We start from the raw sequence: 15,576 nt of genomic DNA on the forward strand, positions 1-15,576 counted from the left end.
AACACAACTGAAAACTGGAGGCAGACAAGACCAAGCCTAGACTCAACCAACACTACAAATAAAACACCCAAACACAATGAGAAGACAAAAAATTGCAATCCAAATGAAACCACAAGAGAATCCTTCAGGACATGAACTGAGTGATATGGAAATAATCAAACTTCCAGATGCAGAGTTCAAAATAATGATTGTAAGGATGCTTAGGGATCTAGAACAACAATGGATGGTCATTATGAAAAGCTAAATAAAGAAATAGCAAGTATAAAAAAGAATCAGACGGAGATGACAAATACAATATCAGAAATAAAGACCACAATGGAAGGAATTAAAAACAGAGTAGAGCTGAGGATCGAATCAGCGAGTTGGAGGACAACTTGAATAAAGGCATGAAAGCAGAGAAGAAAAAAGAAAAGAGACTCAAAAAGTCTGAGGAAACTCTTAGAGAGCTCTGTGACAACATGAAGAGAAATAACATCCGCATCATAGGGATTCCTGAAGAAGAAGAAAAAGAACAAGGGATAGAGACTTTGTTCAATCATATAATAACTGAAAACTTCCCTAAATTAATGCAGGAGAAACTCTCACAAGTTCAAGAAGCACAGAGGACTCCATTAAAGAGAAACTCAAAGAAACCTACACCAAGACACATCATAATTAAAATACCAAAGCTAAGCGATAAAGAGAAAATATTAAAAGCTGCAAGAGAAAAAAAAAGCTATCACCTACAAAGGAGCCCCCATTAGGATGACATCCGACTTCTCAACAGAAACACTTGAGGCCAGAAGGGAATGGCAAGAAATATTCAAAGTAATGCAGAACAAGAACCTACAACCAAGACTACTTTATCCAGCAAGGCTATCATTTAATATTGAAGGAGAAATAAAAAGCTTCCCAGACAAAAAACAACTCAAGGAATTCATTACAACCAGACCAATGCTGCAAGAAATGTTAAGGGGCCTGTTGTAAACAGATCAAAGTGGGAAAAGAATATAGCAAAAAAGGAATACAGCTTTAAAGATTAAAATGGCAATAAACAACTACATATCAATAATAACCATAAATGTAAATGGATTAAATGATCCAATCAAACGACATAGGGTAGCTGCATGGATAAAAAAACAGGACCCGTACATATACTGTCTACAAGAGACACACCTTAGAACAAAAGATACACATACATTGAAGGTAAAAAGATGGAAAAAAACATTTCATGCAAATGGAAATGAAAAAAAAGCTGGGGTAGCAATACTTACATCAGACAAATTGGACTTTAAAACAAAGGATATAGTAAGAGATAAAGAAGGCCACTACATAATGATAAAGGGAGTAATCCAACAGTAAGATATAACTATTATAAATATCTATGCACCTAATATAGAAGCACCTAAATATATAAAGCAGACTTTGGTGGGCGAGATCAACAGCAATACTATAATAGTAGAGGATTTCAATACTCCACTAACATCACCAAATAGATCCTCAAGAAAGAAAATTAACAAAGAAACAGCAGACTTATTGGACACACTAGATCAACTCGATTTAATAGATATCTTCAGAACCTTTCACCCTAAAGCAGCAGAATATACATTCTTTTCAAGTGCTCATGGTACATTCTCTAGGATAAACCATGTTAGGGCACAAAAGTGCTCTCCACAAATTTAAGAAGATTGAAATCATATCAAGCACTTTCTCTGATCACAACGGCATGAAACTAGAAATGAACCACAACAGAAAATCTCAAAAATTCTCAAACACATGGAAACTAAATAGCAGGTTGTTAAATAACGAATGGGTTAAAAATGAGATCAAAGAAGAAATAAAAAAATTCCTAGAAACGAATGACAATGAGCATACAACAACTCAAAATTTATGGGACACAGCAAAAGCAGTACTGAGAGGGAAGTTCATAGCACTACAGGCACACTTTAAGAAGCTAGAAAAAGCTCAAATAAACAACTTAATCCTACATCTATAGAAAAAGAACAGCAAGTAAAGCCCAAATGTAGTAGAAGGAAGGAAATAATAAAGATCAGAGCAGAAATAAATGACATCGAGGCTAAAGAAACAATACAGAGGATCAATGAAACTAGGAGCTGGTTCTTTGAAAAGGTAAGCAAGGTTGATGAACCTTTAACTAGACTCACCAAGAAAAAGAGAGAGAGGACTCAAATAAAATTAGAAATGAGAGTGGAGAAATAACAATTGACACAACAGAAATACAAAATATTGTAAGAAAATACTATGAAGAACTATATGCCAAAAAACTAGACAACCTAGATGAAATGGACAAGTTCCTTGAATCATATAATCTTCCAAAAATCAATCTGGAAGAATCAGAAAACCTAAACAGACCAATTACACCAAATGAGATCGAAACAGTTATCAAAAAACTCCCAACAAAGAAAAGTCCGGGGCCTGATGGCTTCATAACTGAATTCTACCAAATATTCAAAGAACTAACTCCTATCCTTCTCAAACTATTTCAAAAAATTCAAGAGGAAGGAAGACTTCCAAGCTCCTTTTATGAGGTGAGTATAATTCTCATTCCAAAACCAGGCAAAGACAACACAAAGAAAGAAAATTATAGGCCAATATCTCTGATGAATATAGATGCTAAAATCTTCAACAAAATATTAGCAAACCAGATCCAACAATATATGGAAAAAATCATACACCATGATCAAGTGGGATTTATTCTGGGGAGGCAAGGCTGGTACAATATTCGTAAATCAATCAATGTGATTCATCACATAAACAAAAAGAAGGAGAAAAACCATATGATAATTTCAATAGATGCAGAAAAAGCATTTGATAAAATCCAGCCCCCTTTCATGATCAAAACTCTCAGCAAAGCGGGAATACAGGGAACATACCTCAACATGATAAAAGCCATCTATGACAAACCCACAGCCAACATCATAATCAATGGGCAAAAATTAAAAGCAATCCCCTTAAGATCAGGAACAAGGCAGGGGTACCCCCTTTCACCACTCTTATTTAACATAGTCCTGGAAGTCCTAGCTACAGCAATCAGACAAGAAGAAGAAATAAAAGGCATTCAAGTTGGAAAAGAAGAAGTAAAACTATCATTATTTGCAGATGATATGATACTGTATATAGAAAACCCTAAAGTCTCAGTCAAAAAACTACTGGATCTGATAAATGAATTCAGCAAAGTGGCAGGATATAAAATCAATACTCAGAAATCAGAGGCATTTTTATACACCAACAATGAACAGTCAGAAAGAGAAATTAAAGAAACAATCCTCTTCACAATTACAACCAAAAAAATAAAGTACCTGGGAGTAAACTTAACCAAGGAGACTAAAGACTTGTACTTGGAAAATTACAAAGCATTGATAAAAGAAATAAAGGAAGATGCAAACAAGTGGAAGCATATACCATGCTCATGGTTAGCATCCCCATTCAAGAACCTAAGAACCTCGAGCAGGTCTCCATTTCTCATTCTTCTTGCTGACCATATAGCTATGACCTCCTTCCTGAGCCTACTGTGAGATTTCAACAAGTCAAGTCTATGCAAAGCCCCTAGCATAGATTGGCAAAGCTGGGCTCAGAGAGGGTTAGTAATTTGCCAGGAGTAGAACTGCATTTCACATTTAGGTGTCATTTCGTGTCAAAACCCTTTCATTTACCAACATCACTGATTCAAAGTTAACATCCCTTTAACACCTCTTATATGACAGGCTCTATAGAAAGCACTTTATGTCATTCTAACAATAACTCTATTATAATTTAAATAATCAGTTTAAAGTAAAGAAATAAAATAGTTCTCAGATATATATAAACATGCCCAGTCTCACTTAAATTAAAACTACAGGGAGATCGTTTTTCATCTCTTGAATTACTAGTACGCTTAGTGAGGCAGAGAATAACAGAGCTCCCACATTGTTGGCAAAGTGTCGACCGGGGTACTGCCACAGAGGGCAATTTAGTGATGTGCATCAAAATTACAAATGCCCATACACCTTTAACCAAGCAATTCCACTTGTTGGCATATTTCCTACAAACATTCTCAATCGTGTACAAAATGACACAGGAACAATGTAATTCGTTGTGGCATGTTTGTAATATCCACCAATGAGCAACAGGTTAAGTAAACAATGGCTCATTTGTTCAACAGGGTTCTATGCAATAACAGAAAAGAGAGGGGGTTCTTTATGAAGTGACATAAACAGATCTCCAAAAGAGCTTGGCCAAGGAAACAAACAGGATGTGGGACACCTAGGACAGATGGCTCTGTGAAAATACACAAGACCTACGCAAGGTGGGGCAAAGCAGGGTTCCAGTTGTCAGTATGTGAAACAGTTTATTTCTGTATTATTATTTACTAATTATTAATTTATTAATTATTAAATTACTAATTGTATAATTTACTAATTAGAGTACATATGTACTATTTCCCATATGAACAATTATAAACCTACTTTGTCCACCCTATATAATATGAAGAGTTTGGGGGAAAGGAAGTTAGAGGGCAGACAACAGAACTAAAAAACAGATGCTGAAGGCATCTGGAAGTTTGATTGCAAAAGCTTCCTGCTTCCAGCCATTAGACTAGGAGAAATTTTCACTGCCTGAAGTAGACAGTGAGCGTAACTACCTTCAGAAAGCTCCTGTATCTATTTGCAAGAGAACTTCTCAGAATGGTAATTTTGCACCTCATGAGACCAACTTGACTCCGGGCAGCCAGAGACTGTGGTAGGTAATGGCAGTAGGTAACAGGAGTCAGCGCAGGGGCTATTTCATCACTGGGAAGGGATGGCCCCCCCCCATGGTGATGGTGGTTAGCAAGATGAACAAACATATGCGGATGGCAGCAGCGACTGACTAAAAGCTGATAGAAACTGCAGAAAGAGAACATCTGAAAGAGTTGCTGAGACCTAATTAATTGAATGTGCTGAAAGGATCAATGGAAGACACAATGTGAACAGGAAATTTAAGAGAAAGGACAAGAATGCATTAGGGCTGATAACTTGGTAGCTGAAGTCACACCAAAGGCAAAGTCCAGGGACCATAAAGGAGCTTCTACAAAAAACAAGAGCATGCCTTGCTCAGCATGCCAGCCTATAAGGTTGAGTTAGGCTGTGCTGTTTTTGTAGTCTTTCTGAACGTAAAACTTGCCATAAATGAGGAAACCAAAATAAAGTCCTTTTTATATGATAGTATACAGTTTTTGGTGATGATGTATACATTGTATTCATTTCCACCCCTAAATGTGTTATATCAATAAATATATCACAGCCCTGGCCAGTTGGCTAAGCGGTAGAGCGTCGGCTGGCATATGGAAGTCCCGGGTTCAATTCCCGACCAGGGCACACAGGAGAAGCGCCCATCTGCTTCTCCACCCCTCCCTCTCTTCTCTCTTCTGCTCCCACAGCCAAGGCTCCTTTGGAGCAAAGCTGGCCTGGGCACTGAGGATACCTCCATGGGCTCTGCCTCAGGCGCTAGAATGGCTCCGATTGCAGCAGAGCAACGCCCCAGAGCCGAGCATCGTCCCCTGGTAGGCATGCCGGGTGGATCCCAGTCGGGCGCATGCGGGAGTCTCTGTCTGCTTCCCCTCCCCACCCAACTCCTGCTCTTACTTCAGAAAAATACTAAATAAATAAATAAATAAATAAATAAATAAATAAATAAATAAATAAATCGTGCATGAAAAAAGAGAGACTGAAGGACTCAATGAACTTACAGAACAGGATGAAGAACTTACTTATTTTGCTTCATAATGAATGCATGTCTCTGACTCCATACGCAAGAGTTTGGAGGGAGACTCACTTTCATTGAAGCATGGTAAGACAATTGGGGAGGGAAGGGAGGTAATCCTCACCTATTTCAAATCTCTTTAGTGACCACTTATCCACCAAAAGGAAGCCAGGAGTTATTCATTACCAAATAGCAACACCCATCCACAAGGCAGCTGCAACCAACATCTAACTGTCAGATTTGTGCACACATGAGTCAAACACCAGTAATTTACCCTCCAAATTCCAGGGGACACACATCAGGCTCTTCCCAAGGCTCTTCTCATGAATTCTACTCCAGTTCCCTGGCAAACATCCAACTGAGGTGAGATGCTCAATCTCTTCTCCTGTCAAATACCCCACTTGGTTGAGTGCTTCCCTGAAGTGCCCTCATTGGTTTCAAGTAGAGGAATATCACTCTTGAGTATTCTATACATGTGAAAACTCCAATTATGCTTAGATAAGCAAGGGATATGTGATCTTTCACAGCCTTGTGCCTTTCCTCATGGTGTTCATGGCTGCCTGTCTCCTTGACTGCTTCTAATTACCACCGCTTCAAAAATGGAATCAAAACTAATTTTTATTATTGTAATAAATTCTAATTGAATGCCACTCAAGCCTGGCTTCTTCTAGAAACTCAGCTGCACCTGTGTATACAAATATATGCACTATCACACAGTAACTTCAGTTATACACTGCCCTATCCTTTCCCCAGCTGCATACACATCATCGCAGCACAAGCACAATGCACCCTCATGTGCTATCCTTTCCCGAGGTGCACCGTGCATACACATCATCGCAGCACAAGCACAATGCACCCTCATGTGCTATCCTTTCCCGAGGTGCACCGTGCATACACATCACAGCACAAGCACAATGCACCCTCATGTGCTATCCTTTCCCGAGGTGCACCGTGCATACACATCACAGCACAAGCACAATGCACCGTCACGTGTCCATTGCCCTATCCTTTCCCCACCAAAAGATGAATCCTTCTCTGTAGTGCCAAACCCACTTTTAAATCATTGTTGAATAGAATCTGTGGATAAAACACATTTGTTGAGCTTAATTTCTTCCTACTTCCTTTGGAACATTTTCCCTTCTCAGCTTTCTTCCTGTGTATGTGTCCTTCTAGTTCACATCCAAGATTGTGAGGCTGCAGCCCACAGAACTCTCCGGACAGCGTCCTCTGAAATGAGCCCTGCTATGAAAGCTGCTGTGTTGGTCCCCACTCCCATCTCACTGCAACGACACCACTGCCCCGTGATGCTGGCCGCATCTACTGATCTGGCCAAGATCATGAGGAAAATAAACGTGAAAGGATGTGGTAAATAATAATTTGTTGGCCTTGCTTAGACTCAGTACAATTCAGTCACTAAAATTTAGGAAAACATAAGTGATAAGCCTGTAACCTCCAATAACATCAAATGTAGTAAAAAACAGGTGATTGCATTCACAAAACCTAAAGAAAAAATATCAATAATTCATTTTATAATGCATGGATCCAAACTTCAATCTCATTCTTTTTTTTTTAAGATTTTATTTACTCCTTTTAGAAAGGGGGAAAAAGAGAAAGAAGAGAGGAGGAACAGGAAGCATCAACTCCCATGTGTGCCTTCACAAGGCAAGCTCAGGGATTTGAATCAGCGAGCTCAGCATTCCAGGTTGACGCATTATCCACTGCGCCACCACAGGTCAGACTATCTCATTCTAATAGGCTACTGCTAGGGAGATAGCAGTGTTTTAAAGAAAAAATTGTACACAGAATAAATATGTAAGTTTCCTGGTGATTCTCACTAAGGTTTCAATGTATTTTCTTACTGAAACAATCAAACACACTCTTGGTAAAAAGATCTAATATTTGTGTCATAACAATGTAAGAATTGGAACTGTAATATAAAAATTTTTGTTTAAAGCTGATATATCACTTATTTTTCTCATTTTGAAAAGAAGCTATGTTTCACTCAGCAATCATTCTTTTCTCATTCTATCTGAGAATCTGTGCAAAAGCCCTATTTCAGCTAAAATCAGTTCTGAAGCCTCTTTTATGAATACGCATAATGCAAAGAAACCAATTAAATTTCCAACAGAGCACTGCCGTTTGGAGTAAACAAAGCTATATCAGTAGGATCACACTCTGCAGGAATCGTAGCCTAGAAATTAATTACTACTGTGACATGTGTCAGAACAAATTTTTAAAAGAATAGAATGCAGCAGCTGTAACCCTGTGTTTTATCTATTTGTATGAATGCAAAACCAGAACTGTCTAGCATGCAAATATATTTAGCTATTCAGCATCTCTCAGAAAAACAGAAGAGGTTCATTGGCCCCCGCCTCTCCCTACGCCCAGGTGAGATGTGAGTGACTAACACATGTTCAGTAAGCCCCACTGCAAGTACAGAATAAAGACGCAGTGCAGGTGATATTTCTGAAAGCCAGAAGTCATCTTCACATGAACGACTACCTTTGAAACATTCAGTTTGCCTTTGAAAGCTTTTCAAACATATACATCACTCACCCTGCACTACACTAAAGGTTGTTATGTTGCACAAATCGAGGCTCTCAATGACAGTACAGGTGTTTCAGAAGGAAGACTAATCTAGAGCAACGATGTTCGATGGGTGTACCACAAGAATTGTTCAAAACAGGCAACACCTGACTGTTTAGTCAGGGGCATTGACCTCTTTTCCCTTAGGTTTTCAAATAAAAAACAACAGCCATCCCTGGCCAGTTGGCTCAGTGGTAAAGCATCAACCCAGCATGTGGAAGTCCTGGGTTGGATTCCCGGTCAGTGCACAGGAGAGGCATCCATCTGCTTCTCCACCCCTCCCCCCCTTCTTGTAGCCACGGCTCAAATGAGCAAGTTGGCCTGGCCACTGAGGATGGCTCCATAGCCTCGCCTCAGGCACTAAAATAGCTCTGTTGCCAACAACGATCTGGGGCTCGGTGGCCTCAGGTGGGGGTTGCTGGGTAGATCCAGTCTGGGCACATATAGGAAGGAATCTGTCCCTCTGTCTCCCTGCCTCTCACTCGATTAAAAAAATTTTTAAAAAAAGCCAACATAACAATAGCTGTCCATGTATTTTAGATTTATTCATTTTGTGAATGAATCAAAATTATACCTGTTTGTTTTTTGTCAGATGGGCAAAAACATCATTCAGTGTGTGCAGAATTTTAGTAATCAGTTTATGTATGCCATGAAATGAAAAGGGTTGAAAATCACTGATCTATATAAAACCAAACAAACAAAAAATACCTACCTGGAAAAAAATCAGGGATCTGAATGAATGTCAGCATTCTGTTGAGGATGACCACATTTATAAGTGAGAAGCGCTTCACAAGTGGAGGCGGGTCAGCGCCACAGAGCACCACAAAGAAATGGCACAGAGCAGGTGCTCTTCTGTGTTTCCTACCAGGTGACGCTGCCCAGTCCTCCCCACAGCTGCATCGAGTGATCCTGTTGACACTTTAAATATTTTACAGTTTTATTTGTCAATTTTAGCTCAATAAAATTGGGGGTGGGGGGAAACTCTAGGATTTAAATTTATTAAACCAGAAAAATTTAAAATGCCCAAACCAAAGCCTTTTATTTCTCATATATCTGTAAATCAACTTTTAAACTTCAAAACAGCCCCTTCTATGTGAGGCAAAAATTAAAACATGCTTCCTGCAATAATATACTGAAATCACTGCTTTTTCAACCAAAAGAAGGAAGTGAAGAGGGGGGAGAAAAGGAGAGGAGGATGAAACTGACCACACTGACTCACTGGAAGTGCAGGCCAGACCACCCTTCCTGCAGCCATTATCAGGAAAGCAGAGCTAACTGCATGATACAGGCTTTTGAGACACTTTGTCTCTTAAAGTGTTCCTTTCAGGACCAATTTTTCACAAACTGTGTATTAGAGTATCAACTTAGCATCTTACCCCTCCTAGCCATTTCCCAAAACTTCAGCTACCACGCACACCTACCTACCACTCTGGAATTACCGTGAAGCTACAGAGTGGGCCATTCCAGCCACTGAGACTGCTCATTCAGCAAGCCATTCATTCAAGCCGTTTATTAGGTGTTAAAAACCAAGACAAGACTAGAGAGTGTTTTAAAAAGAGGTCATAATGGCCCTGGCTGGGTTGTTCAGTGGCTAGAAGCTGTCCCAACCACCAAGGTCACAGGTTCCATCACCAGTCAGGGCTCATGGAAGAAGCACCCAAAGAGTGCAGAACTAAAGGAAACTGAGTGGAACGAGCTGATGCTTTTCCCTCTCCTCTCCTTTCCCCCCCTCAAATCAATGGGGGGAAATTGTTTCTAAGTGATTATAAAGTCCTTTTAAAAATTTTTTTTTTTTTTTTTTTTTTTTTTTTTTTTTACAGAGGCAGAGATAGACAGGGACAGACAGACAGGAACGGAGAGAGATGAAAAGCATCAATTATCAGTTTCTCGTTGCGCGTTGCGACTTCTTAGTTGTTCATTGATTGCTTTCTCACATGTGCCTTGACCGTGGGCCTTCAGCAGACCGAGTAACCCCCTGTTGGAGCCAGCGACCCTGGGTCCAAGCTGGTGAGCTCTTTGCTCAAGCCAGATGAGCCCGCGCTCAAGCTGGCGACCTTGGGGTCTCGAACCTGGGTCCTTCCGCATCCCAGTCCGACGCTCCATCCACTGCGCCACACCTGGTCAGGCCTTTTTAAAATTTTTAAACCAGTTTCTCCAAATAAATTTACTGAACAAAGTATATTGTTTTTGTACCTCAATACTGAAAATTAAGTTAGTTACCTCTCTTAAAACTGTGCTTTTGTAGCCTCGATACAATCCTTGGATACCCTGAAACAAACAAAAGGAAGACAGAACAGCAGAGATTTCAGGATGACATTCTGAACAAAGCACATTAACCTTTTCTAAAGTCTGTGTTTAACACGTTCACAATGACCACAGTTCTGGAAGAAGTTTAAGGTTCTCACTGGCCTAACGTATATAAGCTCAGGTCAGCTCCCTTTAAAATGGGAAAATCTCTAACAATAAAACTGACTACATATTAATTTAGCTTTAGCTGCTTTCAATATTCCTACTCCAGAAAAGAATACTTGAAATGCTTTAAATTAAATAAGTACATTCTAAGAGCAAATGCATACAAAATGTTGATTATTTTTTCATATGAAAACATAATTACATTTCACAGTTTCAATCAGAAGACAACAGAAATTCATTAATAACCTCTCAATTGTGATAAACACCTCTGGACAAGCCTTGGCTTATTATCTACTTCACCATCCACATGATTCAACAGGGACCCTGGGTTGACCTCACTCATACAATTCAATACTCAGTATCTCCTTACCAAGTTAACACAGGGACCATTAAGAATAACTTTTTTAAAAACCAAGACTCAAATTCCTATGTGATTGACTTCTGTAAAAAAAATTTTTTTTTTTAACTTTTTAAAGACTTCTGTAAAATCTCTGAAGAAGCAGTAGCTCAATGGTTCTGAGTCCCATCACCAGCAGGAACGATTTCTGATCCCACAGCTCAACAGTAACCAGTAAAAGAGGAGATACACTTTGATATAAACGTTGTGGTTCAGCAGATGATTGCTGATTCCCTCAAAGACAGGTGCAGACAACCATGCGTGAAAACCTGGTCACAGTTGAGGGTAATTTTGCCAACATTGATGAACGGATGAAGAAACTGGGCAAGTGAGGCCCTTTAGGAGATGGAGAACAGAGTTAACACCTACCCCTTTGAACAGCTTACATAGGATTTCCCCTTAATTCTAACTCTCACATCCTCATCCTATTTGATACTGGAGACAAGGGGGTCTTCTTGCATGTGGGGTTTACCCCCCCCTCCTCCGATGACTAGAGTGGTAGCTGGGGATATTAGATGGTTGGCTCCCCTCAGGCCCAGCAGATAAGGACGTGGGCCCAGGCGCATGCCAGCTCATGTCCAATACTGCTTTGTCCAGTGGGAATGATGGGGCCCTGTCCTCCAGCACAGTTTCTGTGGCTGATTGTAACACTGTACAACTGTATCTGAACATTAAATGCTGTTGTACTCTGAAAAACAAACAGACAAAAAAAAATGTTGTGGTTTATCAGCCCATTACTTGACTTCTCTTCTAATGGGCCATCAAATTCTGTACTGGTGTTTTAATATAGCTTCATCCATTGTACATATTTACTGTTGATTCCATGTCTGGTCACAAAATAACTGTGGGGTGATTATAATGCAGGCTGCACACACATCCCGGTGACAGTGTGTTTAGAAATTTCAAAAATAAAACTTCTAAAACCAATACAGGAAAGACAATGACAATCTTAGCATAAAAATTCCTATAACTGGACATTAAATTTAGCATTAAGGTCTCTTCTAGGACTCCTGCTATGAGACTCACAGTGTTCATATCAGCTTCTACAAAATCTTTCTCCAGAAAGAAAAAAGAGAGGACTTAAAAACACATCTCACCTCTTGATATAAGATGTTAGAGAAAATCTGAGATGTCTTCGAAGAAGCAGAAACCTGTGCCCTCTGCTTAACTACTTCAGAAGGAACTCGAATCAGGCAGGCAACCTAAAATATATAAATTTAAGTAATCCTAAAAAAGAAGTAACTGCTAGGAAAACTGAAAATTTTTATTAGCAAAATTGTGATAAAGTATAATGTATAGTCTTAGTGCAAGATGTCAAAAGGTTGTTTTTTGTTTTGTTTTGTTCGTTTTTGTTTTAACCTAAAACACTTAGAACTCTTAATGGACATGCGTTGTTTTAGCAGACAAAAACCTTCCCTCCCTTGTTCCATAGAGAACCTCCCACCTCCCGCCACATTGGTCCAAGCACATCTGTCCATCAGCCCTTGAACAAGAAGCACATTTACTCATGTGGAATCCCCAGCACTGACTGAACAGCATCTGGTCACATGACAGCCATTTCAAACACGACCGATGAAAGAATGATCCAATCAGCAGTGCCTTTGCTTTACTGGAACTAATAATGCACATGTTGGTAGAAACGAGACTGCTCATCAGTAGGTTACCCCCTAACTCTTTTGCTCACCCCCTGTAGCCTCAACCAACTTCCAGCCCTAGCACCCTAGATCTCCCCATCAAACAACTGAGGAGTAACTCGAGGCAGTCAGACCCTGCTCTAGCATTCAAGGTGACATAGGTTCTGACTGGTCCATTCTCACACCTGACTAATTCTAACATCATCCTTCATGAGATGCCAACTTTCTCACACAACTGATCATACAACTGGGTCAAAGGCAAGATGAACAGATCTCCTCCTTTTTTGCTCTTTGATGCCCCCCAAAGCAGTGTTGACTTGCACGTGTGAAATGGCCACCCTGTTAGGATAGCTGAGAAAATGTAGATCTAGCAGAGGGTTAGGGGCACTACCACCACCAAACCAAATTAACATCCTGTTGGCAAGTGAGAAGGGGAAGGCAACTTAATAGTGTCTGTCAATCTCCCCCTCTCTCCAAAAAGAATCTTTTTTGCATAGTTACCCAAGATCAATTTCGAACACAAGCAACCAAGAATTGCACTTGATATTGAAGGCAGACAGAAGTAGCAAATGGAGATTTGTAGAGCAATGGGTCAAGAACAGGCGTGGCCAACAGTTTCTGCCCCTGGGCCAGATTAAAAGAAAACTTTTTTCATAGGCCGGACAAAATATTAAAATTAAAAAATGTTAAATACGAAAATGATTCATTTAAGTAAACAAAATTTTATTATGTAATTTGTTTATGAATAAATGTTAGTGAAAAAAATTTTAATATACATTTTAAAATATATATATTTTAATAAAATTATAATTACATACCATATAAATATCCAAACTGTATCGCAATCAATCAAAACAATATTTAATTAATAGAATGAGCTTGAAGGTGTTATATTGCAAATAAAACAATTATTTCGGCCCTGGCCGGTTGGCTCAGTGGTAGAGCGTCGGCCTGGCATGCAGAAGTCCCGGGTTCGATTCCCGGCCAGGACACACAGGAGAAGCACCCATCTACTTCTCCACCCCTCCCCCTCTCCTTCCTCTCTGTCTCTCTCTTCCCCTCCCGCAGCCGAGGCTCCAATGGAGCAAACATGGCCCGGGCGCTGGGGATGGCTCCTTGGCCTCTGTCCCAGGCGCTAGAGTGTCTCTGGTCGCAAAAGAGCGACGCCCCGGAGGGGCAGAGTATCGCCCCTGGTGGGCGTGCCGGGTGGATCCCGGTCGGGCGCATGCGGGAGTCTGTCTGACTCTCTCTCCCCGTTTCCAGCTTCAGAAAAATACAAAAAAAAACCAAAACAATTATTTCGTTTTACAAACAGCCTGGACACGTTTTCAGTTATCAACTGCAGCTATTGTCTGTGCTACAATGCCACTTGATTCAGCACACTTGACCACAAAAATAACAAATTGTTTGACCTTGGGTGCACACTGGCAAACTCCGCCTAAAAGAACGTGAGTTTCACATCGCCGCTAAACGTCAAACAGTTCATATCGAGTACAGACGAGTACAAAAGTTGTAAATCTTTATAATAGAATTTTTTTAAAAAATGAAGTATCGCGAATCCATTGAACCAATTATTGGAAGTTAACCCTAAATTAGTCACACGGGGAATTCTTTTCCGTGTATCACTGTCTTCTTAAATATCTCAATTTCCAATAATCAAAGACGCTTCCGCTTCTGAGTAGCTGATATTTTAAAGTAGTGGAGAATAGGTATTAAAAATTTAATCGCGGGCCGCATAAACTCTTTATGCAGGCCGGATGCGGCCCGCGGGCTGTATGTTGGCCATGCCTTGGTCAAGAGCCTCAAGCAGTGTACATGAGGTTTAAAAGAATTCGTCAGAATTGTTTCAATGGAGGGCCAGGGCAGGAGCTACAGGAAGTGGGCTAAAACATCCAGAGATTGGTTCATAGTTAAAGGCAGCTTTTTGTCTTGTTTTATTTAAGATGGTAAATATCTGCACATTGGATGGGGAAAGTGTTAACAGCAAGGTAGAAGTTAACAACAATCTAGGAAAGAGATGAGATAATATATGAAGACCCCAGGGACTATGGAAAAGGGAGTCAGGGCTCCTGGCCCCTGTCTGCCCTGCTGTGACTATCTCTCCCTTTGCCCAGGGGGCCCTCAGCCAAGGGCGCCATTTCCTACATCTGAACTCCTCAGGGTTCACCTCCAGGAGGGGATGAGCTGTGGTTTGTTGAGGATCTTCAGACACAGACTGTAGACCCCGCTCTGAAAGTAAGCTCTCAAGCATTCCCTTGGCCTTCCTGGATCTAATTTTTCTTAATTGACTCGGTCAAGAAATCTTTATGATATCCTTTTAAGTCTTGATTTCAATAATTATTAATGTTCTCCAATTATACCTTTTATTCTTAAATTCAAACGATTCTTTATTCTGTAAGTAATTTCCTCCTTATTCTTATTTCCCAAAATAAACTATCTTACCTGATATTTTTTACTTATTAATTTACATCAGAGTATTTTAAATATGTTTTCTCTTCTACTATACCATAAACCAGGGGTCCCCAAACTTTTTACACAGGGGGCCAGTTCACTGTCCCTCAGACCGTTGGAGGGCCGAACTATAAAAAAAAACTATGAACAAATCCCTATGCACATTGCACATATCTTATTTTGAAGTAAAAAAAAAAAAAGGGAACAAATACAATAGCTAAAATAAAGAACAAGTAAATTTAAATCAACAAACTGACCAGTATTTCAATGGGAACTATGCTCCTCTCACTGACCACCAATGAAAGAGGTGCCCCTTCCGGAAGTGTGGCGGGGGCTGGATAAATGTCCTCAGGGGGCCGCATGTGGCCCGCGGGC

At 40.1% G+C, this 15,576-nt stretch overlaps 1 protein-coding gene and 1 pseudogene across 4 annotated transcripts in view; one reads left to right on the forward strand and one right to left on the reverse strand.

Annotated features, from left to right (window-relative positions):
- Positions 1-15,576, reverse strand: part of SLC25A26 (solute carrier family 25 member 26) — a 220,446-nt gene that overhangs the window by 167,614 nt on the left and 37,256 nt on the right. For 3 of the 4 annotated variants that reach the window (XM_066351930.1, XM_066351931.1, XM_066351928.1), the window contains 2 exons: positions 12,214-12,318; positions 10,528-10,575 (listed from right to left, as the gene is read on the reverse strand). The exons of the other annotated variant lie outside the window; for it this stretch is intronic. In XM_066351930.1, the coding sequence (XP_066208027.1) occupies positions 10,528-10,575; positions 12,214-12,318 (153 nt within the window). The remainder of the gene's footprint in view (positions 1-10,527; positions 10,576-12,213; positions 12,319-15,576) is intronic. 4 annotated transcript variants of the gene reach the window in all.
- On the forward strand, positions 4,799-5,091 carry LOC136381931 (transcription and mRNA export factor ENY2 pseudogene; annotated as a pseudogene).

Source organism: Saccopteryx leptura, chromosome 10 (assembly GCF_036850995.1).
Source record: "Saccopteryx leptura isolate mSacLep1 chromosome 10, mSacLep1_pri_phased_curated, whole genome shotgun sequence".
Lineage (NCBI taxonomy): Eukaryota > Metazoa > Chordata > Mammalia > Chiroptera > Emballonuridae > Saccopteryx > Saccopteryx leptura.